The sequence below is a fragment of the Sparus aurata genome, chromosome 2 (genome assembly GCF_900880675.1).
Source record: "Sparus aurata chromosome 2, fSpaAur1.1, whole genome shotgun sequence".
Lineage (NCBI taxonomy): Eukaryota > Metazoa > Chordata > Actinopteri > Spariformes > Sparidae > Sparus > Sparus aurata.
The window spans coordinates 9,337,722-9,365,115 of NC_044188.1; the positions used below are offsets into that span (position 1 = coordinate 9,337,722).

At 41.8% G+C, this 27,394-nt stretch overlaps 3 protein-coding genes across 4 annotated transcripts; 1 reads left to right on the forward strand and 2 right to left on the reverse strand.

Annotated features, from left to right (window-relative positions):
• The first annotated feature begins 5,419 nt into the window (after positions 1 to 5,419).
• Positions 5,420 to 8,197, forward strand: LOC115575132 (adenine phosphoribosyltransferase). The gene is made up of 5 exons (XM_030406998.1): positions 5,420 to 5,669; positions 5,858 to 5,951; positions 6,249 to 6,395; positions 7,596 to 7,691; positions 7,770 to 8,197. Exons 1-5 carry the CDS (start codon positions 5,547 to 5,549, stop codon positions 7,910 to 7,912), a joined length of 603 nt encoding a protein of 200 aa, XP_030262858.1. The 5' UTR covers positions 5,420 to 5,546; the 3' UTR covers positions 7,913 to 8,197.
• Positions 8,198 to 8,443: 246 nt separating this feature from the next.
• On the reverse strand, positions 8,444 to 15,368 carry rab34a (RAB34, member RAS oncogene family a). Of its 2 annotated transcripts, none has more exons than XM_030406984.1 (11): positions 15,086 to 15,368; positions 12,590 to 12,696; positions 12,415 to 12,506; positions 12,246 to 12,314; positions 10,846 to 10,947; positions 10,691 to 10,755; positions 10,556 to 10,607; positions 10,389 to 10,470; positions 9,376 to 9,466; positions 9,030 to 9,137; positions 8,444 to 8,936 (listed from the first exon to the last, which is right to left on the reverse strand). In XM_030406984.1, the coding sequence occupies exons 2-11, from the start codon at positions 12,662 to 12,664 to the stop codon at positions 8,869 to 8,871; spliced, it is 804 nt and encodes a 267-aa protein (XP_030262844.1). In that variant the 5' UTR covers positions 12,665 to 12,696; positions 15,086 to 15,368; the 3' UTR covers positions 8,444 to 8,868. The 2 variants fall into 2 exon arrangements, with proteins under 2 accessions (XP_030262844.1, XP_030262851.1); XM_030406991.1 differs by having other exon boundaries at positions 12,246 to 12,311; positions 15,086 to 15,367.
• Positions 15,369 to 18,344: 2,976 nt separating this feature from the next.
• tlcd1 (TLC domain containing 1) lies at positions 18,345 to 27,164 on the reverse strand. The gene is made up of 4 exons (XM_030399056.1): positions 26,522 to 27,164; positions 25,458 to 25,540; positions 22,785 to 22,867; positions 18,345 to 21,992 (listed from the first exon to the last, which is right to left on the reverse strand). The coding sequence occupies exons 1-4, from the start codon at positions 26,722 to 26,724 to the stop codon at positions 21,588 to 21,590; spliced, it is 774 nt and encodes a 257-aa protein (XP_030254916.1). The 5' UTR covers positions 26,725 to 27,164; the 3' UTR covers positions 18,345 to 21,587.
• Between the last annotated feature and the right edge of the window lie 230 nt (positions 27,165 to 27,394).

Consider the following 27,394-nt stretch of genomic DNA (forward strand, 5'->3'; position numbering starts at 1 on the left):
TAACCTCGTGGAGAGGAGAGGAGAGGAGAGGAGAGGAGAGGAGGGGGTTAATTTGTGGGTGTGTGGAGCATGAACCTCCAGCATCCTTCAATGCAGAGAGAAATGACCGCGAGTTACCTCCCAACCCCCCCAGCTCAGCTCAGCGCCCAGAAAGTGGAGATTTACTTTGGGAACACGCATGGAGGAGGTTCCAGCTCGGCCCGCTTTCCATGGTAACAGGCATGGGGTGATTGTACCAACCCAGGAGATTGGACATCTTTCAAATGCCACAAAACAGCCACTGAATTGGTGATGACCTAAATCACAATGTAGGGACAAAACTCTTCATTGTGGAATGTGGAGAAAGGTTGGTGCTGTCGCACGCAAACCCCACTGACTGAGCGAATAGTTTGATTCAGACAAAACCGGCTGAAAAAATGGAGGGATCGATAGACAGTGTGACAACATGGGAGCCGAATTAATTCAAAATAAGTGCTTTTCATTGTCTGTAGTAGTTTTAGCAATTTTACAACCCCCTTCCATCTTTTTTTGGTTGTTTTTCACTAAAAACTCAAATTCGCTTATGAGATTCCATTATAATAAAATGTGATAATCTGTTCTTGGGGTCTATGATATATCACATGAATACGCAATGATTCCCTGTAAATCAGATACCTCCAATTATATTTGTTTCGTCCCTATAATGTGGAAGAAAATAATAAGAACATAATTAATAGTCAGTAAAATTATGATTTAAGATGAGACATTTAGAAGCCAAAGATTTTAAGTTGCACAGTCGAGAGCTTTTATTTTTCCTGTAGTTACGTTTTCCACTTTTATATTGCATTTTTTTCCAGTGATAGGAGTTTTTTGCAACGTCTGGAAATTTGATTGTGAACATTTTTTGGCCTAAATTTTGCTTCTTTATTGGTGGAATTTGTATGAAATGCAATCCAGTCCTGTAAAATCATGAACACTGGACATATGTGCACAACACACACATAAAAACATGAATTCATTCAATCATTAATGTATCTGCAGCTGCAGTGTTGCTGCACTTCATATCATCGACTCAAACAGGAAGCCTTTTGTGAATCTGTGTCTGATCAGTAACTTTCTGGCCTATATGGACTCGCCCTAAGCACCGCAAAGCCTCTGCGTCTGTGAGCAAGTGAGCATTCCCAAAGAAAAGAAAAACCTCTTGTCAGGTTGGGTTTCTAATCAGCCCATGTTTTGTCACATGGCTGGTCTTACAGGGAGCTCTAGAGGCGGGGATCCAGCCTACTCAAGGCACTGAAATCGGATTGTTGGAAGGCGGAGAGAAATGATGTAAAATCACCAGAGGCAACATTCGACCAAATCTTGAGGGTGGGAGAGAAAAAGAAAAAAAGAAAAAAGAAGTTTCTCATGAATCAAAGTGGTCACTCACTGCAGGAGGGATTTGGAGCAAATTGAAGCTAATCATCCCGCTGTTCACCAGGAAAGAGATGGAGTCAGCTCACAGAGAGGTGACACTTGATGAAATATGTATACTTTTTAGATTCCCAGTAGGTAAGAATCCATCCGCAGACAGGTCAGCTGCAGAACAGTGACCCCCGGAGGAGCTGACGAGTCAGTGTCCGAGTGACAGAGTTCACAGATGCAGAATGATTCCTGCAAACATCAATATAACATTCGGTTAAATTCTATTCAGAGTGGTAGAAGTAGATATATTGAACATGCATGAGTAAAATGTATTCCTCTATCAGACCCAGCCTGAGTGTTAAAACTGAAATCATTTAAAAAGATGATAGATATATATTTTCAGATAGTTTTGGCTGCATTATGCTGAGATATGTGGCACCACATCAACATTATGGAGGAAAAGGGGGTTTAGTTATAGTGATCAACAGATACAACTCAACAGTGATTTGCAGCAGTGGAAGAAGCATCAAATCATTTTTCTTACTGTCACTCTGTAAAACACTTTGTAATGAAACTTGTACGTTAAGTGGCGACCGACATCTTTTCCCTCTCACGTTTTCCGAGTTGTTTGCACCGCTTTTGCAAAGAGAACTCCATCACTTCTGTTTCACTCAGAGTTGCAAGTAACGGCAACAAAAAAGTCAGTTAATTCAATCATTTAGTGTTTGATGGAAATAGAACACCAGTTAGTGATCTGTCTGCCGCTGGCCACAAGGTCACCTGGGAACAGTTCAGGTCGGCTGCACAGGAACCAAAGTAAGGCGGATTCACGGCAGAGCTCATTTTAACAACCCGAACTTGCTTGTTTCTGTAAGACTTAAGCGGCTCAATGTAACAATTTGTACCAATCTACATGTAATCATCACCTTTCAATTGGTCAAATGTAAGCGGATTGTTACATGATGTGAAAAATTAGACCTTCCCTGTCTCTCTCGGTCACCTACAGGCCCGTAGACAATTTGGACTTTGGATTTGGATTTTTCTGCGACAGTCCAAAGGATGTGACGCTCTCGAGGGCCTCTCGCCGCTCCACTAATGTAAGTTTAAAAATGGAGTAAACTAACCGCCCTCAAGCACAACACAGAATTTCGACAGAGCCCCTTTAACACTATGTCACACTTTTCTGTGTGATTAAAGTTGTCAAATAAGTGTGAAAGTACCAAGTAAAAGTAGCCAAAAGTGTAAATGCTCAAGTGAAGTACAAGTACTTCAAATGGTTCTTAAATACAGGTCTTACTTCCCAGCTCTGGTGATACATCTGCATGCATCCGAGCATTCATGTGTCAGACATCATAAGTCCATGTGGTTCAAGACAAGAGCGTGGGAAAGTGCAGTTACTGTAGGGAGGAAGGTTGAACGCTCAGCTTGAACTCGGTTGCATAAAACTGGGCTGAAATTTCAGCTCAGTTTATTTAATAACTGAAATGACCTCTCCAGACTGAGAACTGGGAAATACACTGTGAATACAGCCAGATGACGGATTTTATCGCTCCAGCGGTGAACAAGAATCGCAACCTGAGCTTATTTAGACACCGATCCTCTGCTGATTTTAAACACCTGAAGGCAAAAGCTTAAAGACCACCGCTCAGAGCAGCTTTTAGAAAAACAACCTGAGGAATTTTCAGAGGACCACCAGCCGCAGCTTCTCCGGTCCAGTGTTGATACTCAGTCTGCACCTTGAAGATCTACGTTTCATCACCTGAGAGCTTGTTGAGCAAAATCCAAATGGACTTCATGTGATTAGTTGAGTTGTGTACTGACATTATCCCAAATGTTTCCAGCGATGTTTAAACTCAGAGCAATGCGTAATTTTGTGTAACTTTTCATCATGTGAATAAAACTTTAAACTTTGTGTGTGAATTCAGGTCAACTCTCACAAAACTCAGCACTCACCAGAGACCCTCTGTCCTCTCTATGTCGTTATGGTCATGAGGTAAAGTACATTTCTCATCCAGCTTCAGTCAGCAGTCAACGTTACAGACCATAAACACCCGACAATGGAGGTCACCTCTGCGGATCGCTGCTGCAGTCAGGTGCATAAACAGAAAGATAAAGCCCTTAAATCTGAAAGGTAAAAGGTCATCTCTGATCTCTCCTCATGTGGTCACATGTCTCCAGTGTTTAGTCCTCCAGAAGGTCAGGCTCTGCAACAGTGACTCTCTCCTCGAGAGCAGCAGAAATTACATTATCTGCATTAAATAACTACCAGCAAGCTTTTTGTCAAATTGTCGTGGTTAATTTCTGAAAAAACAGAGGGCTGAACACAGGAGAGAGTAGTGGATTCTTTATTTAAACACTTGCAGGTGGACGCCTATAATATCAACATGACATGCTCTGGCTGAGGGCGCAAAAAACCTTTGTGTACACTATCTCTTCAGACTATATTAGGTTATAACATACTGCATTTCTTCTTATAATATCTCATATTACAATATACTGTCTTATCTCAATTATCTAAATACATTATATAAGGTTATATTATATAACACTGTACTACGTCAATATATCTCATATCATGTTGCATACAAATACTACTTATTTAACTTATTTATCTTTTTTTTTTTTGTTCCTTCAGTTTTACTTTCCTCCTCCTTCTCTTTTCTTATTTTTACTTTATTTTACTTACTTATTTTTATTGTATCATCAATCTCTACCTACATACGTTTATAACACCATACTATCTGCCTCTCAGCCACTAGCACGCATGCACACTCACTCACACACAGACACGCACACACACACACACACACACACCTTTAATACCTCTATACATATCATAATAACTGTATGTTGTTTTTTTTGTTGTTATCTGTACCGTATGTCCACTATCTGTATTTGTTGACCCTCGTGGTGTGATGTACTTGTCCCCCATGTCACCTTGTCTTTCACTTAATTTCACCAATAATAAAAAAAAAAAACCTTTATGTAGTTTGCTTTTATACATGCACACAACCTAAATTTACACACACACACACACACACACACACTGGAGGTCATATATCACCACTCTTTTAATTCAATTACCTCCTGTGGCTCCAAGCCAAGAATAGGGGTGGTAATATAAGAAACAAGAGAACAACCGTAACCAGATATAAGTCCTTACTCGTGTCCATATCCAAGGTTTTGTGTCAGAAGTGGCATTCAGGGACAGGTGATATAAAGAATGTCACATGTGCAGTATTTTCTACACAAATCACAAGAATATTTATCTCGTCGATTCATAGTAGCAGCAAAAGTGAAATCATGCAATTTCTTTGATGACAATATTTAACGTTGATGATGAACGCTGCGCTGTTCAAAGGACCACTCTGCTGCTCTGCTTTTACCCACTTACTGCAAACCACAAATATTTTACAATGCCATTTACCAGTTTCATCATCCGCAAAACATTTCTGGAGCTTCACGGAAAAACAGTGCTGCAGGACTCTCCTAAACAGCGGAAGCAGATAAAAAATATATATTGTAAAATGGCTCCATACAACTCGTCTGGTGTTATCAGTCTCCAAATGCCCCTAAATCCCAAATTAAGCTGAAACCTTTCCTGCACTCAGCTAAAGCACCATCTGCTGGTAGATAAAATGACAAAATGTTTCTTTTTTGGGTGAACATTTCCTTTAAAACTCTGCAAGTTCACGGTACATTCTTATGCCGTCTAACATGAGTGGGAAGTAATGAGTTCCTGGAATGCAAGAAAATGCATTCAAGGAATTAAGACTCTTGGTTGTGCTTGACTTGGACGACAGTGGGCAGTGATGTGAAGTGTGCAGGATTTGAACCAGAAGGCTCTGGATGATAAAAACAGCAGTGAGCAAAGATGAAAACATCGTCGGACTTAACTCCTTTTCAAAAAATGCATAATCTAAGCTTTGAGTCATGAAGAACTTGATCAGAGTGTGTATGTGACTGGTCGTGGAATCATTAGTCGTCTTGGTTTTGAGTTGGAAATCCCACAACAACTGCAGATAAAATAAGCAACAACTTCCCGCCCCTCCAGAACTTGATATGTGCGACTCTCTCTCTCGCTCTCTCTCTCTCTCTCTCATTTGCAGTCCACCACATTCACCCAAGTTTCTCCCTCTTAAAGCGCAAGTTTTGCCTGGCAAATGGACGTGTTCACCGGTCCTGCAGACAGACATAAAGGATGGTATCTGTCTCTGATGGCGCCAAACATAAAAGGTCCAGCGTTTGCCTGGCTGGACCCGTCCAGACTCTACTGCAACTCTCAGGTATGCTGTGAAAAAAAGGGTTCTGGTTACTTAACACGTTGTTGAGCTGTCAATGCTGTCTCTACTGTGTGCACTCTCACTGAACACAGCATCCAACTCATTCATAGCAGAAAAATACAAGCTGTGTGTGTTTTGTATGCAGACTTTGACACATGTGGTGCATGCACCCGGCTTTGCTCTTGCTCCAGGCTCTTGCGGACTGTGTCCAAGACCTTCTCAGTCCATTCCACGACGACACCATTGACCTGGTTGCCGGGATAGATGCAATGGGATTCATTCTTGGTGAGAAAACAAACCAGTTTATTTTCAACACAAATCGTAGGTTTAGACCAATCACTCTGGGTGATTCTCTCACTAATGTTATTTTCGGAGGCAGGTCCTACCAGAGCACTGTTCAGGAAACCTAACCCCTCTGCATAACATACTAAATTTAGATATTTTGGCTCATCTAAACTCTGCCTTGTGGCTCTTGGTATGACACTATGCTTAAATCCATTCATCATGACACATTCATGACACTGGTGACGATGACTGTGAGATTTTGTCAGTGTGGATAGATTGTTTGACGTTTTGTTTCAGGCGCATCCGTTGCCACCACCCTGGGAAAAGGTTTCCTGGCTGTCCGTAAAGCAGGACACCTGTGTGTCGCAACCCAAACTCAAAACTACAGCGACTACACGGGCAGAGAAAAGACTATGGAAGTAAGACTGGATGTGCTGCGACCAGGTTAATCTTCTTTTTTTATTTTTAACCCTTTAACACAGTCAGTTATTTCTCCTGTGAAGACACGTGAGGGTTCCTCCTGTCGTCTCCCTGCAAAAAGAAAAACTCAGGTTCAGTCAGTGATGACTTAGATCTGCGGTGCCCGAACATTTTTCGCTGGAAACGGCAAAAACTCAGACTTAACGTTGAGCCACAGGCAACATGCAGACGCCTGTTTGTTTTGTGTTGTGATGATGCAAAAATAGCACTCAGATCCAACTTTCCCTTAATTGGCTGGCTTCATGTGCTTCCTGTGCACATCGGAACCTCATGGGGAACTCGAACAAATGAATAAAATGTTTAACTGATTATTTGCTGCTTCTGTCAATCAACTAATTGATTAAACAACTGTCGCAGCTCCCTAATCAACCCTGAACAGTACATGCAGCTGAGGATTCAAACACAGGTTTCCTCGCTGTCTGTCCCTTTATTCCCTGCAGCAGAGCGACCTCTGGTGTTAATGTGTGGAGTAAAGATCCAGTAGATGTTTTTTTTTAAGATTTGGAGAAGCATCATGTCACATGTAACATGGTGTCTACAGGAAATACAAATATCAGGCCTTTAAAGTCATTCTTAAATGTGTTTGTGAGGTCTCAATCATCCCAAACATTTTATCTAATTTCAATTATCGAATCTTTCTATAAAAAAAAAGAAAAATGTGTTTGAAACATGGTTAAAAATTATTTCAAAGCATTAAATGTAGGTTTGATACCTGTAGAAACCTGTATTATCAAGAGTTAGATTCTATTTTTATTAGTTTGAGTATCTTAGTCAACACATTTTATTTATTATTTACTTTTTATTCATTATTATATTATATATATATCATTTTTAATGACAGGGTCTCAGTTTTTGATGTTCTCTCAGAGAGATTTTAATGTTAGATTTAAATTTGATTATTTATTGAATTCTTTTTTATTTACATATGTAAATCTGTATTTTTGTATCATTTGGTCAATGTATTATTTGTGTATTTTGTATTTTGCATTCTTTGTCAAAAAGATCTGGCGGAATTTGATAAAGGAAAAGTTTGTTACATTGCGTCTCGTGCAAAATAAACATGAAACAACACAAATAATAATTAGAAAAGATTAAATGATTTGGTGTGAACATGTAGAGATTTTCAAATGTGACCTGACATGACGACATGTTTCCCTCCTGCAGGTACGAGGGTGCTGTTAGTGGACCAATGGATAGAGACTGGAGGCACCATGAAGGCTGCCATCCAGCTGGTGGAGAGTCTGGGAGCCACTGTTGTGGGTCAGTCAACATGGTTAGAGCCCCATAATTCAATGGTGCTCGACATGTCAATGTGAACGTTACTCTGTTTTCCTGCAGGCGTCGCAGCTGTGGCCATCGAGAACACCGAAGGAGGAAAGTGGATTAAAGAAAATTACAAATTCTCTCACTGCATCCCCAAACAGCTGCAGAGCCAGATCGACAAGAAGTATCTGGAATCCTTCAACGACTTCAACAACTGAAGAAGAAGAAGGAAAAGACACAAAAATATTTTTTTGCAACTTCGGGAAATTAAAAAAAAAAAGAGAGAAATAGTAATATTTTCTAAAGCTGAGATAGTCAACAAATAGTTTTATCTGCATAGACATTTTGTATTTTGGAGTTTTATTCATGAAAAACTAATTTAAAATAATTATATGCTTGTTATTTTCAAAAACGCTGTTTTCTCTTTATTATTATTATTTGTATTGCGTGTAACACATATCATGGTACATTTTGAAGAAAATAAAGGATAAAATATTCATACACATTTTCCACTGATGATATAAGAATGATGAGACAAATTCAGTCACAGGGTAGCCATGAAGCAAATACTGAAGATACAACAAGGGTTCCCAAACTGAAGGTCGGGGCCCCACACGAGGGTCACAAGACAAATCCCAGGAGTCATGAGATGATTAAAAGATTAGAAAACATTCACCTTTCACTTCCCTCAGATCTCTCCTTTATGACTAACTGCATAAAACGTCTTCTCATAAAAAGTGTGCAAAACCTTTGACCTACGATATTAAAAACAGCAGATTTTATTAATTAAGTATTATCGTGAAGAAGAATCAGAACTACAGCAGCAAGATGGAATATTTGACTCGAGCCACTAAGTAAAGTTAAGCATCCATACACGCACACACACGCATCATGTTAAAGACATCCTCAGTCATACTTTGGCATCTCTGCAGTACCAGAGGAGTCATTTCTATGTGTAACTGCTGTCTCACCCTGCACCTCCAGACGAGCTTCAACCACAAGTATCCACATCCCACAGAGAAAAACTCTTGCTAGGCCAGGAAAAACTGAAATCAAGCATTTCAGGAAGTCAAACTCCAGCGTCCCTCCTCCGGCTCCGACCACAGAGAATCCCTCCCACGAGCCGGAGAGCAGCCTCAGTCTTTTCCCCCACTTTAAGCTCCTGCCTCCGTCCTCACTGACAGCAGCTGGGCTGCTTCTTCTTCGACGAAGTGTACAGATTGTTTGAAGTGCTGTTAATTCCTGAAACAAAGAAGATCAATCGGGTGTTAAACAATGTGACCAATGAGATCTTTTAAATTGTATGATTACAGAGAGGTTTGTTCAGATACTCACTGACGACGTCACCGATCTGCCTCGATCCACTTTTCTCCAGCTCGGCAAGAACGTTGGTCTCGAATGCCAACGACGCAACTCGGAAGAAAAACTCTTTCACGTTTTCTCCTACGGCAGGGAAGACACAAAGATCAGTGAGGGACTGAGTGAGAATGAAAAATTTACTGACAGCAGATGTTGGACGTAGCTTTTGATCCTCCGCTTGAATTAGAAAAAAAACACCAAATATGATACAAGCCCTCTCCTTTTCTGCCCCCACCACCTTCAAACTCATACATTTCAAACAGCCCTCGTGTCACTGTCGGGATGAGTGGCCATTTTCCTGTATTTAACTCCCAACACTCACCTGTCAGCGAGGACACGGCCCAATACTCTGCACTGATCTCTTGTGCTATTTTGATGGCGTCTTGCTCGATCTGAGAATACTGAGCAGGAGACTGCCAGAGAGACCAGAGGAGACAAGTCAGACATACTTATAATGTTATCCAGTTAAACACAAAAGGCATCTCTACACACAGTGAACTGATTATAAGTGTCACATTGTATCTTAATATTCATAATATACCAATAATGTTTTCCATTACTGAATACACAAACTGTTCTCAGAGGAAAATAAGGTCCCAGAACAGTGCGGGTGGCAGGGTCCGCCACATATAAACAAAGTTAAACAGTATGAAATTGTGTTGTCCATTAAGGTAAGTTTGTTTATTCAGTCAATGAAAACAAAGAGAGTTTGTTTAGGCATAAATACATCAGTCTATGAAGATCTTTTTCTCCAGATTATAATTTCTCCCCAAAAGCTACAGAAGGCTCCTTTAATAACCCCATAAATTGAATATCTTTGGGTTCTGGATGTCGGTAAACAAGACATATGATGATGTCACCTCGGGCTCTGGGAAATGATCCTTTTGTATTTTTGGAAAAGTATCCTTTTAAATTGTTGTTTGTTGGAATTTAGAATGAGAAAAGTCCAAAAAGACTTGTTAACCAAGTACAACAAAACACTCATGGAAGCTAAAGAAGAGAAATATTTCCAATTATTCAAGAAAAAAGACACACTTCCTGATATAACAAAAGTATCCTGGCAACACCAGCAAACAAATCTGCTTCTGACTTCCATCACTGATTCAATACAGTTACTAACACCTTAGAAATGTCCGCATGTCCATCATTTCAGTCGCTCTCAGAGGTCTACGGGAGTCTAGAGGAGGACGGGGAAACTACATTCCTGAGGTCTGACCCAGCGCATGAACGCTTTGTGCTGCTGGCACCGAACCAAGCAGCTGACATTTGACTCCAGTAAAAAAGACACAGAAATGTTCACAGGCGTGTCCTCTTTAAAACAGCTTGAAGACGTACGCTCAGGTCTTTCTTTGTGCCGACGAGGAACAGCTGAACGGCGGTGGGGTCGTTCTCCTTCAAGGCGTCCTCCAGCCACTGCCTGCAGACGCAAAGAGACGACTCTAATAAGTCTGCCAGCCGGGACAGAAACTGGAAAACGCAACGTTAATGAAAAGTAAGCTTACCGCACGTGGCCCAAAGAGGCAACATCTGTTACATCAAACGCGATGATCACAACTAGGAAGAAGAGAACATATTTAACTTAAACTATACTCACTTGACAGAAAGAGGAACTTAAGAACAACACACAGTTCTGTCACCCTGGGCTCCTCTGTAGTACGTAGAAGCGATGCACTTGAACCTCTCTTGTCCCGCAGTGTCCCACCTGTAGCACAGAGAGACTGTTGATGAGCGCCGTCACATCAGACCGACTCAGTTCACCGCCTTCGTTTCACGTATAATGATCAAGACTTACAGCTGCAGGCTGAAGGGAACCCCCAGCACCTCGAACCGCTCCATCTCGAAATCCACACCGATCGTTGCCTTGTAGTTCTTGTCAAAAGCATCTTTGCAAAATCTGAAAACATGAAAGTTTCTTCAGAAAATATAGGAAATAGACGAGCACGATGTATATCACTGTAGCCAGGGTTACAACTGCTCGTCAGTAATCATCTAAATGAAAGAGACTTTATTTTTGAGATAATTTGTGTGAGATTTCTTAGAAGCTAGCAATTTTGGGGGTTGGTTCACCCAAATTACAGACAAATATGCAGTATTTTAGGAATTATTTCTTGGTAAATGCTTTATTCAGAGTAACAGTAACTGGTGGAGAAATAAACTGCCTTTTGAATGTTTTAGACATGATGAGATGGATATGTTTAAACCAGGATAACTGCAACTGAAACTGAAACTTATTTGGATGAACTTGCCTTTTAATATAGTTAAAGCTGTGGTGGCCTAAATGTTAGAGAAGAACACTTGTGAGTGGACGCCGTTCAGTGTCTCAGGGAGGCAGAACGACTCTTGGACAGACACACTGTTGTTGTACTGAGCAGCTCCCAGGTGTGAACGTGATCCAGGTGCTCTTTAAAAAAGCGCACTGCTCAGTGAACCCTCGCTGAATAAATAAAAGCTAAAAGGATTGTAAAATAACTTAAGATTTTCAGGCCTTGTCCACACGTATACAAGGGTGTGAAAACGCAAATGCAGCCCGTCAAAAACAACAGGTGGTGATATAACCTTTAACATAAGGCAACGTTGGCCAATCAGAAGCCTGCCAAACAAAAGAGAGAAGCCAAAAAAAACACGGTTTCCCCATCTACACATAAGCAAATGTATCCAATGGTTTCCTAGTGGAGGTGCGAAAAATGGAGCAATACCAGAGAGTAGAACTACAAGTCAAAGTCCAGATTTCACTTAAGTAAAATATAATCTAACAGAGTTTTATTAAAGGTATATAAATACTTATAGTTTAAGATGTGAGCAGTATTTCAATGTTACATTTGGTACAGGTGGAGCATATTCTATCTAGTTTAATTATTGTTGGATAGTTACATTTATTGCAGAGTTCAATATTGTACAAAATCATGTTACATTAGATACATTTTTATTAATCATTGAACCCATTTTATGAGTTTTATTGTGCTATTGTTTTAGCGTGAAGGTCAAATACAGAACTTGTGAATCTGTGCTCAGTTACTGTATGAATTTAATGTAAATCTGAATCCAGATGCAGATTTAACATGTCTACACTTTCAAATCACGAGAATAACAAAAACCAGTTGCTTCGTTGCAGGAGGTCGATGTTCCCTGAGCTCTTTCTGTAACTTCGCCTCAGGCTGTGTTCAAACATTAAGCGACTGTGTTGGAGCTTACCTATTAATCAGACAGGTTTTCCCCACAGCCAGGTCACCCACAACAATGACCTTAGAGATTTTAAATCTGCTGAGGGGAGCAAAAGAAGAAGAAGAAGACGATGAAGCGACCAGTAAATAAGCAGAACAACAAACAGCGGCTCCAGGCTCGTCTGGCTCCCTGTTCTCACCCCACAGTGCCGGTCCGCTGCTCCTGGCAGGCCGTCTTCACTTTATTGTTGAAATCCTCTTTAGTGTGCTGAGCCGCCTCTTTCCTGAAATACTGCAGGAGACGAAAAGAAGGACGTGTGAGGCTGTTCATAGATAAGACAGCTATTAGGCTATAACAGCACGGTGGGATTTTACCTGAGGGAGCTGAGCGATGACGCGGTCCCGTCGGACAGGAGGGAGAACACTCATGGCTGAAACTCGCACAGACATGAGGCTGCAGTGTAAATGTTCAGCAGACGGACCTGTGGTGAGAGACGGACATCAAACGTTACATTAACAATCTGACGCCTGAAAGCTGTCTGCAAATAATTATCATGCCTAAATCTTCAGGCCTGGTGCTCATTTTGTCCTGTTTCGAAAAAACTAAAAAGGTGTTAAATGGAGCTTTTAATGAAACTTCATCCAACATTAAAAAACGAAATAAATGTAGAGATCCAATTCAACATTCAGACAATCATGATAATTAATTGTTTCAGTAATTTCTCTACCAAAAACAAACTTCTTCTAAAATACGAGGATTCTGTGCTTTTCTCTGTTTTGTGTAATGATATATATAGAATTGTAAATTGTGTATCTGTAGTTTTTGGAGAACAAGACAAGGAACTTCAACTAACCCTGATATTATTTATCACTTCAAATAATGACAATTTGTCCATCTGACCGTCTAAAATCCAAACATATAAAATTTGCAATAGCATAAAACTAAACAAATCCACATATTTTGCGAACAGCCACCAGACTTTGACTTCTTTGATAATAAATATGACAGTAGGATGAATATATTTGGGTTTTGGACTGTTGTTTGAACAAAACAGACAATTAAGACTCATCACCTTGAATTCCAGGAAAACTGTGATGAAAATAGTAATTAGCTGCGGCTCTATTGTCAATTATCTTCTACTGTCATAGTGTTAATGTTTTGTTTTGCTGTTGTCTGAAGCCTGAGTCATCAAGTCACAAACCTCATGAGCACCAGAGTCTGATGGGCCTCTAACTGACTTAGATCTGGTGGTCAAAGTCAAAACATCATATAAGCAGTATGTGGAACAGTTCAGTCATTATAAGAGACACTGTACTTGATTGGAAAATGAGAAGTAACCACTGACAAGTATTGATTTTGATACAACTTGACTAAAAACTTTCAAGTGTCTGATATCAGGAGAAAGACTCCCGCACACTGTCCACTTCACGACGTGCAATAAAGTTTATTTTAAACGTTTTGGTACTTAGACCTTCATCAGGTTACCAAGATAACCTGATGAAGGTTTGAGTCCTGAAACGATGCTGTCAGTAGTGTGTGGGAGTCTTTTTTATGATTTTTCTGGCCTTCGGTCTTCTCCTACACACCTTTCGACTCTAAGGTGTGCAAAAGTTTCACCATGTTATTATTTATTTTTTCATTTTTGTATATATACTATTTGTAATCCCGCAAGGGGAAATTCTTTTTTCCACTCACATTACACACACAGGCAGTGTAGAGGAGATGAGTGAAGGGGCTGCCACACATGCTACGGCGCCCAATGCCCAGGATGTGAACTAGCATTCTCCAACTATTAGTCCACGTCATACTTTTTTGGTCCAAGTGGGACTTGAACCGGTGACCTTCTAGTCACCAAGCCAAGTCCCTAGTGTCTGATATCAAATTATTATGTGCAGAGCACATAACTGATTAGAAAGAGTATATAAGACACAACTTTAACTGTGCTTTGGCAACACACAGTCACTTAACTAAATAGAGATTGTTCACTCACATGTATTTAAAAAATGTTCTCCAAACAGCCAGGGGTGGTTCTAGGGGGGGGGGGGGGCAACAGGGGCCAGTGCCCCCGTGACTCTGAGTCTGGACCCCCCTGTGGCACCCCTGACAGAGAGTCTGCATTAATAACATAATGACAGATTTCTTGCAATGATTTTGTTTTGAAGGGAAAGGCAGAAATAAAGTGTCTCAGCAGTTTACTACCCTTTCAAAACTGCTGAAATTGTAGACACAACTTTTTCTGAATGAGGGACTTATCCTTTTTCCCGGGTTGTATGTGCCCCCTTACAAAAAAGCCGGCCCCAACCTGGCCCCCCTATTAAAACTGGTCTAGAACCGCCACTGCAAACAGCACAAATAAACCTGACAAACTACTTTTCAAAAAGTCAAACAAACGATTTGTTTCTATATAAATGTGGGTTAAACTGGCTCGTGCCCTTTTCCTCTGCCATCTTTTTCATTGGCTTCACTTCCTCAGCAACCAGACCTGTAACACACACACGCAGCCTCCCGTCACTCACAGGATACTGGCTATTATAGCTGCTAGGTGAAGGCGCAGAGCCAGGACAAACACCACTGTGATGAGAGACAAACATGAGATATCCATTGTGCAGCTCCATGACCACCATGGTCCGAGCAGACGACTGTAATCAGAGTAATCAGAGTACTCGGAGCTGATCTGCTCGCTGTGGATCTGTTTTAATCCTATTGTTCATCAAAGCTGCTCGTCTGCCATCAAAATTAAACCAGGCAACTTTGTAAAAAACCCCATTCAAAACCAACCCTCACATATCGGCGGAGGCGAAACAAACACACAGGAGCACAGGGAAGTTTTAAAAAGCAGCGTAACACTTGAGAGAGAGGAGAAGGCTCACCTCGACAGGCTGCTCCTCAACTCCTCTCCTCTCTCTCCTCTCTCTCTCCTCTGCAGCGGCGCGGTTTGTCCTCCTGAAATCTTCTTCAATCTTCTCGCTGTGATTTAAACCCATCCAGGCTGAGAAGCTGAAGGTGTCTGATAGTGTGGGGTTTGTGGAGATCGGAGCATTGAGTCGATCCACGGAAGTTGAGGGGGGAGCAGCAGACTGGAGGAGCCGCTGCTGACTCAGACCTCCGGATTTTTCTTTCTCCCCCTCCTCGGTCTGTCCGTCCTCCCACATTTTCTCTGCGGGGTCCCCTGCTGGAGGAAAAGAGGAACGACAGGGAATAAAAAAACAACCAGTCTATCTTATCTATCTATCTATCTATCTATCTATCTATCTATCTATCTATCTATCTATCTATCTATCTGTCTGTCTGTCTGTCTGTCTCAAAATGCAAACAACTTATTTGTACATGTACTTATTCATACTTCTATTAAACTTGTTTCTTCCTTATTTTTCATTGTTTGTAAAGCTGGAGTAAAGAGTAAAAGTGAGAATGAGATACAAAAAATGAGAACTATGTCATTAAAATATGACCATAACTGTCTTTTCCTTCACAATTTCTGCAAGATGTGAGTCATATATTCACGCTTTTCATGGGTCTCTAGTGAATATGTCATTATTTGTGCAACAAAGGGGGAAAACAGGGAAATACTGTAACTTTTTTTTTCTTTTTTTTTTTTTTTGGTGCTTCCTGTCTGTAAGTTCAATAAGCGGCCTGTAGAGGGCGCTCCAGGCCTCTGCTGGCTGATCTGTACCTGGTTATAAAACACATTGAATCTGTGTCCACTGCCTTTCAGGTTAAGATGTTTAAATCTCGTGAAACACACTGCAGTGTTGAAGATTAACGAACAATCTGTGAGCTCTTTTAAATGCAATACAACAACAAAACTATAACCATAAATTCTGCCTTTTCAAACTTTATTATGTTCAGATTTTGGAGACATTGGGTTGAAATTAAATATCACAGGTGTTTGACTGGACGACATTATATTTGGTTAACCTCTCAGATGAGTAAAACACCAGTAATCATGACCTCAGCTCTTAGACCTACACTCACATCTATGACTGGATGTACCTGTTAAAGCTTCTATATATTAAAGGAGTTTTTGCTTGGTCATGAGGCTAATGTCTTATGTCTTATGTTAGCTTCTGTTTTGTGGTACACTGAAATAAATCTTCGAGGATTTCCCCCCCTGACACGTGACCCTATAAACCAGTGTTTAATTCTGTCACCTTGTCATATTTCAGCTGAAGTCACGCCCCTTCCTGTGGACCTCATGGGAACTTATTCAGAATAACTTTGTGTGGTAAACAATCTTTTTTTAAATCCTGTTTGTTTCCTGTGTCATGAACAACACGTTTCACAGTCTGATATTTCTTTAGTTTTATGACAAACTGAGACTTTCTCAAAGGTCTGACAAATACCATATGTGTGATTTGTGACTCAATTCGAAACAGGAATCAAGAAATTATTTGTCTCTCTCCAGTCAAAGTTTTCTGAAATATGTCCCATGGGGAAAACCGGACCAGCCGTGACTTCAGCTCTCTATGAGTTAGGCTTAGGGTTTTGAGGGCTCCTCAAAAGAGAACTTTTCCTTTAAACTTTTCAGATGTTTTTTTTTTTTTTTTTTGAAGATTCAGTGAAATTATCTAAAATGTCACAAAGCAAAGACAAGAGAAAAGTCAAAAAATTAATAACCAAACTTTGATTTCTTTCTTTCCTCTCCCGTTAATCATCTCATGACCCCTCAGTGCCCAGCAGTTGAATATACATCTATTGATGCACTTACAGACACATCATCAGTGATGGAACCTGGGGTCATTGGGTGTTTCGGGTCTTTCAACATCATACACCCTCACCCAGGCGACCCAGCCAGGATTGACCAAGTCCCGACTTGTGTCTATGTAGCGTGTACCCACGGATCGCCCCTCTTGATCCACAGCCATCTAGAGGCCTTCTCGGCTGCCTCTGTGGTGGTTCTGATGGCCTTTCTCTGGCGTGCACCTGTGATGCCAAGCAGGCTGTATGCTTTGCAGAGAGATCGTGCTGCAAAGCCTCTACAGCCCACCTCTATTGGCACACACCGGGCACGCCATCCCCGTCTGCGGCACTCCTCCACTAAGTCGGTGTACTTGGCGCGCTTCCTCTCGTTCGCCTCGTCCATACGCTCCTCCCAGGGAATTGTCAGCTCCAGTAGGACCACCTGTTTTAATGAATCTGAGAACAGAACTATGTCTGGCCTCAGGGTGGTTTCAACGATGTGCTGTGGGAATCTGAGCTGCTTCCCCAGGTCGGCCTTCATCTGCCAGTCCGGTGCGGTTCCAAGGTGTCCCACTGCCCCCCTTGGCTGGGCCTTCAGCCTTTCCCCTGCTTTGACGAAAGCAATCGCCTGCCTTGCTGGTCGAAGAGGCTTGTTCTGGGTGATGCTGGTGAAGATGGTTTCTGCTATTTCCTTAAGCACTTTGTCATGGCGCCAAGTATAGCGTCCTTCTCCCAGGGCTTTTGGGCAACAGCTGAGGATGTGCTCTAGTGTCCCTCTTCTGAGACACAAAGGACATGATGGTGTGTCAACCTTGCTCCAACAGAAGAGGTTGGATGGGCTGGGTAAGACGTCACAGAAGGACGCAATCAGGAACTTGATCTGGTGCGGCTCAGCTTGCCAAAGCTCGGACCAGGAGATCTTGCGGTCCACTGCCTGTTCCCATCTCGTCCATGCGCCTTGCTGTCGCATCCCCACCATCTGGCTAGCACGTAGTTCCTCCATCCCAGCTCTCACCTTGTCTTGGACCAGTCGGCGTCTGTCTTTACCCAGTGCTTTGTCGTAGCGCGTGGATGGAGTGCTACCAAGCTCTGCTCGTCCCGGTGCCACAGGGCCGACCAGCACGCTGTGGCGCAAGTGTGACTCAGCCTGCTCGACTGCTTCCTGCGTCCCCATGACCCCTCAGTGCCCAAACTTCTTACCTTGAACAGCCAAAACTGAAACTTAATGTCGGGCAGCAGGATAAAATCAGACACCTATTGTGTTTATATTTCTTGCCTCTTTTATTCAGGCAGCATTTTGATTGCAGCAATTCTACTAGTAATGGGGTATTTTAACATTGCTGTAATTCTACTTTTGACAACAGAAAATCAAACTTTGAATTTAAAACCGAGAAAGAACACAAAAAAAATCATCAATTCCAAAAAAGAAAAAATATACACCAACAGCCCTTTCATTTTTAAATACTCTTTTATTTCTTGGTATCACTCAACCATCCAAATATGGGGCTCCTAAAAAACAACAACACTTTAGCACAAGACACATTATTATGGTGAAATGAATTTACTGCACGTTTGTCTCAAAATTCTCTGAACTCCGTCCAGTTTTTACAAAAAGCATACAGGTATCATTTTTACATGTCTGTGCTTTGATATTCATACTTTATCTCAATCTGTGCTTTGTTCTCGCTTTCTATAAAAGGCACTGTGGTGAAGGCACTGAAGTACAGCTCGGACACACCTGCCCCACGTCTGTCTGGACTGTCTTGGCTTAGGCTGAGATAGAAAATGAAATGTACTGATCATTACGTTTTTAGATGACACTGTCAGCACGTACGATTAGGAAGAAGAAGAATTCAAAGCCCACTAATGGCGTCTACGTGTAATCGAAATATATCAAAAAGGAATGCACGATTGTGGACATTATGTACAAAATGTACACTTGAGAGAGGAGGAAGAGGAGTCACGTCTTCACCTCAGGGTCGTCATTCGATCTCCCAATAAACAGGATCTAGTCTAGTGTTGCCATTTTGGCAGACAAGTGTATAAGGTACACATGGTGGAGCTACTCAACTATTAATTCACATCAAGTCTAACTACTGATTGTGCTGCTCTTATTGTGAAGGGTTTCTCACGGCGCCCACTTCCTGATGAGCTCAAGTAGACAGCAGGAAGATCCAGCTTCAGCCTGCTTGTGTTAAATACCAACAGATTTCATATGAGAACCATAAGAAAAAATATCAGTAATCATCCCGCACTCTTTGTGTTAACAGTTCAGTCACAGCTCAGCGTCTCTTCAGCCACAAACGGCATCATAGAGACAAAGTGAGGACGTACTGTACATACACATACAAGAAGGGTGACACAGGTGTGTCTGAGGGAAACTGAAGCAGCTGATGATCACTTGAGGGCCATAGACGGTTAATAGGAATGAGATGTCAGCAGTCAGAGGCGGTACAAAACAGAGTCAATAAAAATGGGTTTCTCACAAATTGTGAATGAGCACAAACACGAGAGGTCCTAGAGCACACACTCACAAATATGAACAAAGATATTATGCTGATGGGTCCAGTAGCTGCAGACAGATGCACACATGGACACACACACACACATGATCCCCACCAGGCAAACATTATTATTGTTGAACAGTTCAGTGTGGTAGCTTGTTACTACAGAAAAACACTGCTTCCCTTGCTAATTTTCAAGAAACACCAGCACATAGCCTCGGCCATCAGCTGAATTCAGAATATCAATTAGATGAGAAGATTGATTCCATCCAGCAGCCGTTTTTCTCAGTTTAGCAAAAAATACTAACCTGACGCGCCGGATGGTTTCTTACACAGAACCATCCAGAAACTATTTGGAATAGGTCAGGCACTCTCAAAAACACTTGGCAGTTGACTGGACAAACCATCTGTCACAAGCTAATTTCAACCAATGAGCTCAATAGTAGAAGAGTGCTAGATCTACTTGGGTAAATGATAATCTTACCATATTTTCCTTTGAGAAAAGCCTTCAGGGCAGAAATACCCTCCAGCTCTGATACACCTGATGCTATAGCAACTACGCTAACCTCTTGAAAGGCCACCATTGTTGTTTAACAAACAAACAGTAGCTTCTCTCGCTGGTTGTGACACCTGATATACACCTGTAGCTGCTACTAGCACGTAGCTTTAAGCCTGAAGAAACGAAAAGAAACAGCTAGCCTGGCTTTTTTGCAAACACAAAAAGCACCTCTGGAGCTCACTCACTGATATATCTTGTTTTTAACCCCAAGACTAGCTGTTTCCCCCTGTTTCTTGTCTTTATGCTAAGCTAAGCTAAACGGCTGCTGGCTTCATATTTAGTGTAGCTACAGATAAAAAATGTTGATGATAAAGCACAGATGGCAAAATGTCAAAGTGTTCCTTTTTAGGTTACATGTTGCTGAAATGTTAATTACAGTTTGACATTTTGAGAAATAGAGTTAGTTTAACAAATTAAAATGACTCTTACATCTGTAGCCTACTCTAAATATGAAAATAGGGTTGCAGTCATTACCCGTTAGCTAAGCTTAACATAAAGATTAGCATATATATATGGATTGTTTAATTCTTATTAAAAAGGGAAGAGAAAAAAAAAAAGATCTTAGTTGTGACATTACTGATGTTTTTTTTTTTTAAGATATAGTTTCTCCTGTTTCCAGTCTTTATGCTAAGCTGCTAGCTGTAGCTTCACATTTAATGTACAGACATGAGCGGAATCAATCTCCTTGTCTAACTCACCCCAGTGGCTGACGTGTGTCACTGCGTTGAGTCTGAAAAAAAGTCCAGCAAAGTATTTTTGTGATCTAATAAAACAGAAATGATTAATTTAGGTTATAAGTCTGAATTCATTTATGTTTAATCGCGTGTTAAATTCATCGTTGAGTTCATGTGACATGGCTCGTGACGTGCGACATTAGTGGCGAGTTCCCTCTATTTTGCAGTCGGCGAATCAGCGAGCTATCTTTTTGTTATGCAACAAGTCAGTATGCATAACTAACTTTGCAATTTCATGTATGCAGCTACTAAATGGTTCAAAATGCCATATGGAAAATTAAAGCCTTCCAATGTTATTTAGCTTTGCTCAAACTCACTTTTGAGAAAATTTCACTTTATGGTCACGTGCACCCACATGAGAAAGACAAACACCATAAGTGGTCAGACACAAATGTAATGCCCTTGTCAGGGTTTATGGGAATCTCTGCGCGCTTGTTTTCTGCTACTATATACGCAACCATATACACTCACGTTGTTTAAAAAATATCTGCCTCGCTTTACCCAAATGTCAAACTCCACCCATGTCTCACTTGTGCCAAGAATGTATTTCTCAAAATGCCGACCTATTCCTTTAAGAATGTGGTACTAAATATAAATTGTAAATATGTTTAAATAGGTGAGTTTTTGAGAAATAGAGTATAATTTTTAGCATCAATTAAAGCAGAGTTTCACATATCTTTCCCCTTGAAAACCCGATTATCCTCCAACATCTCTGGAGATGCAAGTTCCTGAACAAGTCTAAAATTTTGTTCCACCAAAGGTTGTTTTGGGGCTTTGTTCTTTGGCAGTGCGACACAAAAACCTGACATCATGAGGAATCATCTGGAGAAAGACAACATGTGTAACTCCCACCCTGAATAAAAAACAAAAAGACAGTCCGGTAAACCTTCTTAACTCAATCAGTGAGAAACTTCTTGGAGTTGTTGTTGTACGTCCCGTTCTGTTTCATGTAGCTCTTACTCCAGGAGAAGAAGTCGGCGCGGAGCAGACGGTAGAAATAGATCATGATCATGATGTTCATCATTATCATGGAGGTGAGAAAGAATCCGCCGTTGTCCAGCCAGGAGTAGTTTTGGACGATGTACCAGGTGAGGTAGAACTGTGTGCTCAGACGAAACGTGACGTAGGTGAAGAGGTTGGCGAATTTGTTGATGTAGTACATGGTGGAGGTCTGAGCGCCTGCCAGCTTCAGCATCAGCCTCAGGTGTAGGGTGACACTGTTGACCTCTACGAAGAGAGCGATCACGGCACCGGCTACGTACAGGTGAGTGTAGAGGGCGTACAGGAAACAGCTGATCACCTGAGGAGGAGACAGACGCAGAGGTGGAGGAGTTTGTGTCTGTAATTCATGTTTAACTGGAAAAATGTTTTCATACCCCTTTAAATAAATGCATGTTCCAATCTAAGACCATAATTCTTTCAAAAATCATCATCATCATCATCATCATCATCATCATCATCATACCTCGAAAAAGGGGAATCATCTGTGAAGAAGCCTTCACTTTTGCAGGTTTGGGCTTAAAGGGACAATTCACTCCAAGATAAAAGATGAAAGAAAACGCGTGTCTCTGTCCCTTTAAAGATTTCTGCTATGTAGCTGCACATAAATCTCAAGTCAACAACAGTTAAATCAAGCTAACTCACTTTGTGTACAAAGACCGGAATCCCCGTCTTGACAGTGTGGGCTGAGAAGAATTTAATTTGTGGCACTGACAGCAGATGCCCCAGTTACTCTGGATAGTCCAGAAACCTCTCCCTTCACAGTCATCAGGGACTATTTCTTTACTGTGGATTATACAGACTTACTAACTGGGTTTCTGGAAATACAGGGAGCACCGATAAAGCTTTAGTGAAACTGATCTGGGTCTTGCTGGTGGTGCTGCAAAAAACATAAAAAGCATCTTAAAGCTTTTGCGTATAACACAGACCATTAAGACACAGACATTTTGTCTCATCTTACACAAGTGCGACAAAGTTCACCTTGATGTTAACTTCCTCTTGATCATCTGACTCTGATGTTATCTGAACCAGGCGCGCCACCTTGATAAAGATACTAAAAAAAGGAAGCATGGTCAAAGGCACGTTTTCTTACCAGTGCATGATGGATTAAGAATTCCCATGATGCTTTTGCGTGTCCTGTCAGGATGATGTCACCTGCATCTTGTACAAAATATCCTGAGAGGGGAGAGAGGAGGACACCGAGTCAGGAAGGTGAATCAGCTGCAGAACAGTTCAATAAGTATTTCCACTTCAAGCTAATATTTGACGGTTGTATGAGGTACTTAAGATGATCCTCTGATTTCATCCTTTATTTGATTTTTTTCCCATATTTTATTTCTTATCATTCTGACCAACAGTGTTAAAACTTATCAGTGTATTTCAGCAGTACTGGCTTGCTTTCCCTTGGTTTTCTTATTGCATGTCATGTTAGTAGTGTCCCACGGGCCCATGTGGATCGTATTTGGCTGTATGAAACTAGATATTCAAATATTTGTATCTATGAACATTTTTCACATCACGTTTCGACATCAGAGTTCTTCCTCTTGTGAGTTTGATGTGAGTTCCACTTGCAAAAACATCTTTCTTGTGAAATACGCCCGACAACTTTGTAGTACTGAGTCACCTCACTGAAGCGACGGGGCGACAGGACAGGTGTGGCTCAACAAACCAGACGAATGTGATTTTTATCTGCGGTGACTGTGAGGGGTTAGTGGTTCACCTCAGCTTACCTCACAAATAAACTATAATAACAAGTCATTCATCTTAAAAAAAATTGATGAATTTTAGCTTTAAGAGACAGAAATGAGGATTTTCAAAGTGTTTTCACAAGTGCTTTATTTGTGAAGTAAACATTCAAACATGTATTGTTGTTGCCTGTAATCTGCATTGGTTTAGACTGTTAGCTCCAAGTGTCATCACTTTTATTGTTTATATAACCAACACGTGTTTAAAGATCACCTTTTCACACGATGACGTTGAATATATCCGACACCACAATGCAAGATTTCCCCTGTGCCACTTGCCGTTAATCAGAGGGCCATCAGGAGACATTAGGAGCCAGTGTTTGTTGAGCCGACGAAACAGCAGAGTTAATTATTCCTCATTATTTTTAGAAGACACCAGCCGAACAACTCACAGCATCGCCACGGTTATTAGACTGTGTGCATGGGCCTGATTGAGCTGGAGGTATTCGGTGACTCGGAGTCCTTCTGTTCCTCTGTGAGACCGACACAACCAGCCTCTATATGTTAGAGACGGTGACCTGGTTGGCCTCGGTGGAGGTTAAAAGGCTGTTTATGGTTGTCAGGGCAGATCTCCACAGACTTGTGTCCTCATGGTAACACAAAGACGCACAGAAGACCCAACCACAGGCAGCACAGCTCAACCAGACCACCGAGTCCTCTGTAGACTACCTTTGGTCTCCACGGTGATTTAGAGGGAGACGCCCATTGGTCTGCTTTGAGGATCAGGTGAGAGGGGCGGATCTTTAAGTCGTTTCTTTGAGAAGCAGTAAGGTGGAAGTATACGCCCGTGGGACAGGAGTAATCGGCTTTTAACATTTTTTCCAGCTGCAACACATAGTTGATTTATCAGCTGACTGAAAACACACATGAAACTACTTTGATTATCGTTTTAAAAATAATTACGAAGCAGAAGTGCCAAATATTTGCTGGTTTTAGCTTCTCAAAAGTGAAGATTTTGTCTTTGTCGTACATGATGAGTCTCTAAGTTTTCATACTGTGGTACTACCTCAGTGCTGTGGGAAGTTATGACAAGCACCTTTTGCAATTTTCTGAGATGAATCAACTGACTGAAAATACTGTAAGTCTGCAACAATCTTAATACAGTTAATGCTGCAAAATGGCCAAATATTTAAATGTGAAGATTTGATCCCTTTCTTTGTCAAACATGATAAATCTTTTTTTTAAATTTTGGTCAGACAAAATCCATGGCTCTAGCTTCATGCTGTTGGAATGTATAACTGGCTGATTTCATTATTTTCTAAGATTGTATAGACAAAGAAATTAATCTGGGTATTGCAGATTAAATGACAATAAACATCCTTTGTTGTGGCCCCACATGAAAAAACACTACAACCAAGGAAATGTCCCTTTAGGCAACAGTCAGCTTGAGTAATTCTTAAAGCAAAAATGTCAAAATCCTCTGATTCCAGCTTCTTGTATGTGAATATCTTCTTGTTTCTTTAATCTACTGACAGTAAAGTGAAATCAAGGCAACTGAAGACGTCATCTTGGACTTTGGGGGAAACACTGATTGCGATTTACCATTTTCTGTCATTTTAAAGTTACTACAAGGAACTCTGATATTTTGTCCTACATTTTGGAGATGTTCTACCATTAAAACCAAGAAATATAATGTTAAATATAAAATTAACTAAAGGAACTCTCCTCCTGCTCCATTTTAACTGGCTAACATACAACTCACTGTACATTTGCCTGGGCAAACACAAACACAGGCTCTGTGTGGACCCGGTGGAAGACCGGTTCAGAAAAAGACTAAAAAGAAAACAGTTAATCTTCTCGCTGACGGTCTTGTTTGCTTATGTAGGTCACAGAGAGCCATCAGTATTAAATTGAGACTGTTTCATAATCTGTCGCAGCCCTCAAATCCTCTCTATTCTGGAGTTTCTGTCCAACAACAACATGCATCTCCATTTTGTCACCTAAACCCGACCTGAGAGCTGTTTATACTTGTTTTCCCCCCCTGAAGTTTCATTCCTTTCCCCCGCGGCACGTTCACTGACCTGTTGAGACGCAGACAAGCAGGTAGGACAGTGGGGTGTGGTAGGAGTGGATGTTGTTCAACGTCTCGGGCCAGACCACCACACTGGAGAGGGACACATGTTATGCATGGATAGGTGGGTCTGTATTCGGCTCACTCAGACAAACATGCGCTCACTCCTGGAGAGAGAAGCCTGACTAAGCAGAGACATTAATATCAGGTGTTTTCACGTTTTAACAGCGCCTGGCCAAAAGATATCCCGTCACAAATAGTCCCTCTTTAACACCATCTGTGTCTGTATCTAAATCTAAATCAAGTCAATAAAGTTTGCTACTGTTTTTTTCTCTCTTCAATAGGCTTTGATTTTGCACTTTTCTTTGTCAGTCCTTGCTGCTGTTTGGTTAAAGGGGCACACCTTGAACAGCAAATCTCTCCCCATGTCCCCTCCCTTCATAAACACACTAAGCAAGATTTTTTGTCAATAAATTACCCGTCTACTGTTTCACATGTTTCCTCGGCACTGCTTCTGAACATGAAAACTTGCTTTTTTTCCCCTCTCTCCTGTCAATCATTACAAAGTCAAATTGTTGCACATTAAAAAGCAGCGATCCTTCAAGTGAGCGCGAATGTACCCTGGGTCCCACATGTTAATGTCAGAAGATGACTCACTCGGTCTCTGTCCCCACCCCCAAAAAGATCTCCTGATGCTTTCATAATAATCGTTTTGCAGCAGGTTTTTCCAGTTGATCGGCTGTTGCTCGTGGAGCCCTGGTTGTTGGCTGGGAGAGATTTCATGAGACTGAAACAAACTCTCCAAGTTGAACAGCAGCAACTGCAGCCCTGTGTGGCTCAGACTGTACTCTGGCATTTCCCTCCCCACTTATAGATGCCATTGTCTCTCCCCACGTCCCTCACCCTGTCTGAACATGCCCTTCTTCTCCTGGCTGCCACAGACTGTCACTGTCAAACACACACACACACAGACACACAGACACACACACAGACACAAACACATCATGTGCCCTGTGAATAGACAATGGTGTCCCAGTGTGGACGGACAGATGTTTTGGTTGGGTTGAGACTCACCAGGTCAGGGCCCATGTCCCTGTGAGCAGGGAGTGCACCATGGAGACGGAGAGATTCCTCCACTTCCAGGAGTGGTCATTCTGCTTCACCACTTTGGGCACCGGTATGTTTTGGAGCAAACGGTGGACCACCCTGAAAAGAAGGGAGAACACCAGCACAGACAGGCCTGGGTTATTCTTGAGGACAGGGATTAGGGCGTCCATCCTCTCCTCCCCTCGCTCTCCCTCTGTCTCCGCGCGCTTATTCTCGAGTTTTCTCCCCCCCCTCCCCCTTGTTGTCTGTCCACGCTCCTGTCAGCGTCTCCTCAGCCCGGTGATGGATAGATAGGCTCGGTATGTGCTAGGAGTGTTCTCCAGGACAGGGGTCCACAGAGAGACGAGCCTCTTGTATTTTTGGATTTTCCAAGTCTCTTTCAAGTGCAGAGCTGATGCTGGACGCGTGTTCTCCCTCTCACGTTTGCAGCGTCCCGAGCATGAAGAGGAGGGCTTGGAGGGGATTCCCGTCACAGCTCATTCCAGTGCGACGGCGTTTGTCCCTCACGCACAGCCTTGTGGTGTTACGTGCTGCCTCTGTCCGTCTGTGTGCAGAATGGAGAGGGGAGTGGTGGAGAGGGAGCGGAGTGGGTGGTGCCGCCACCGCCGCTGCCGCTTCAGCTCGCTTTAACCATAGAAACAAGGAGGGGCTGCGATCAAATTACGCAATCAGCCAAATCACAAAGCAGAGCTGCCGAGTTAGACGTGATTTTTGTTGGGTGAGGACGTTGGAAAAGGTTTATTCACGCGTCGGCTGCGTTTAAGTTTTAAGGCGACCAGCGCTTTTACGCACAGTGCGCGTAAAAACAGTACCAACAATCATACCTTTAGTTATCCGGAA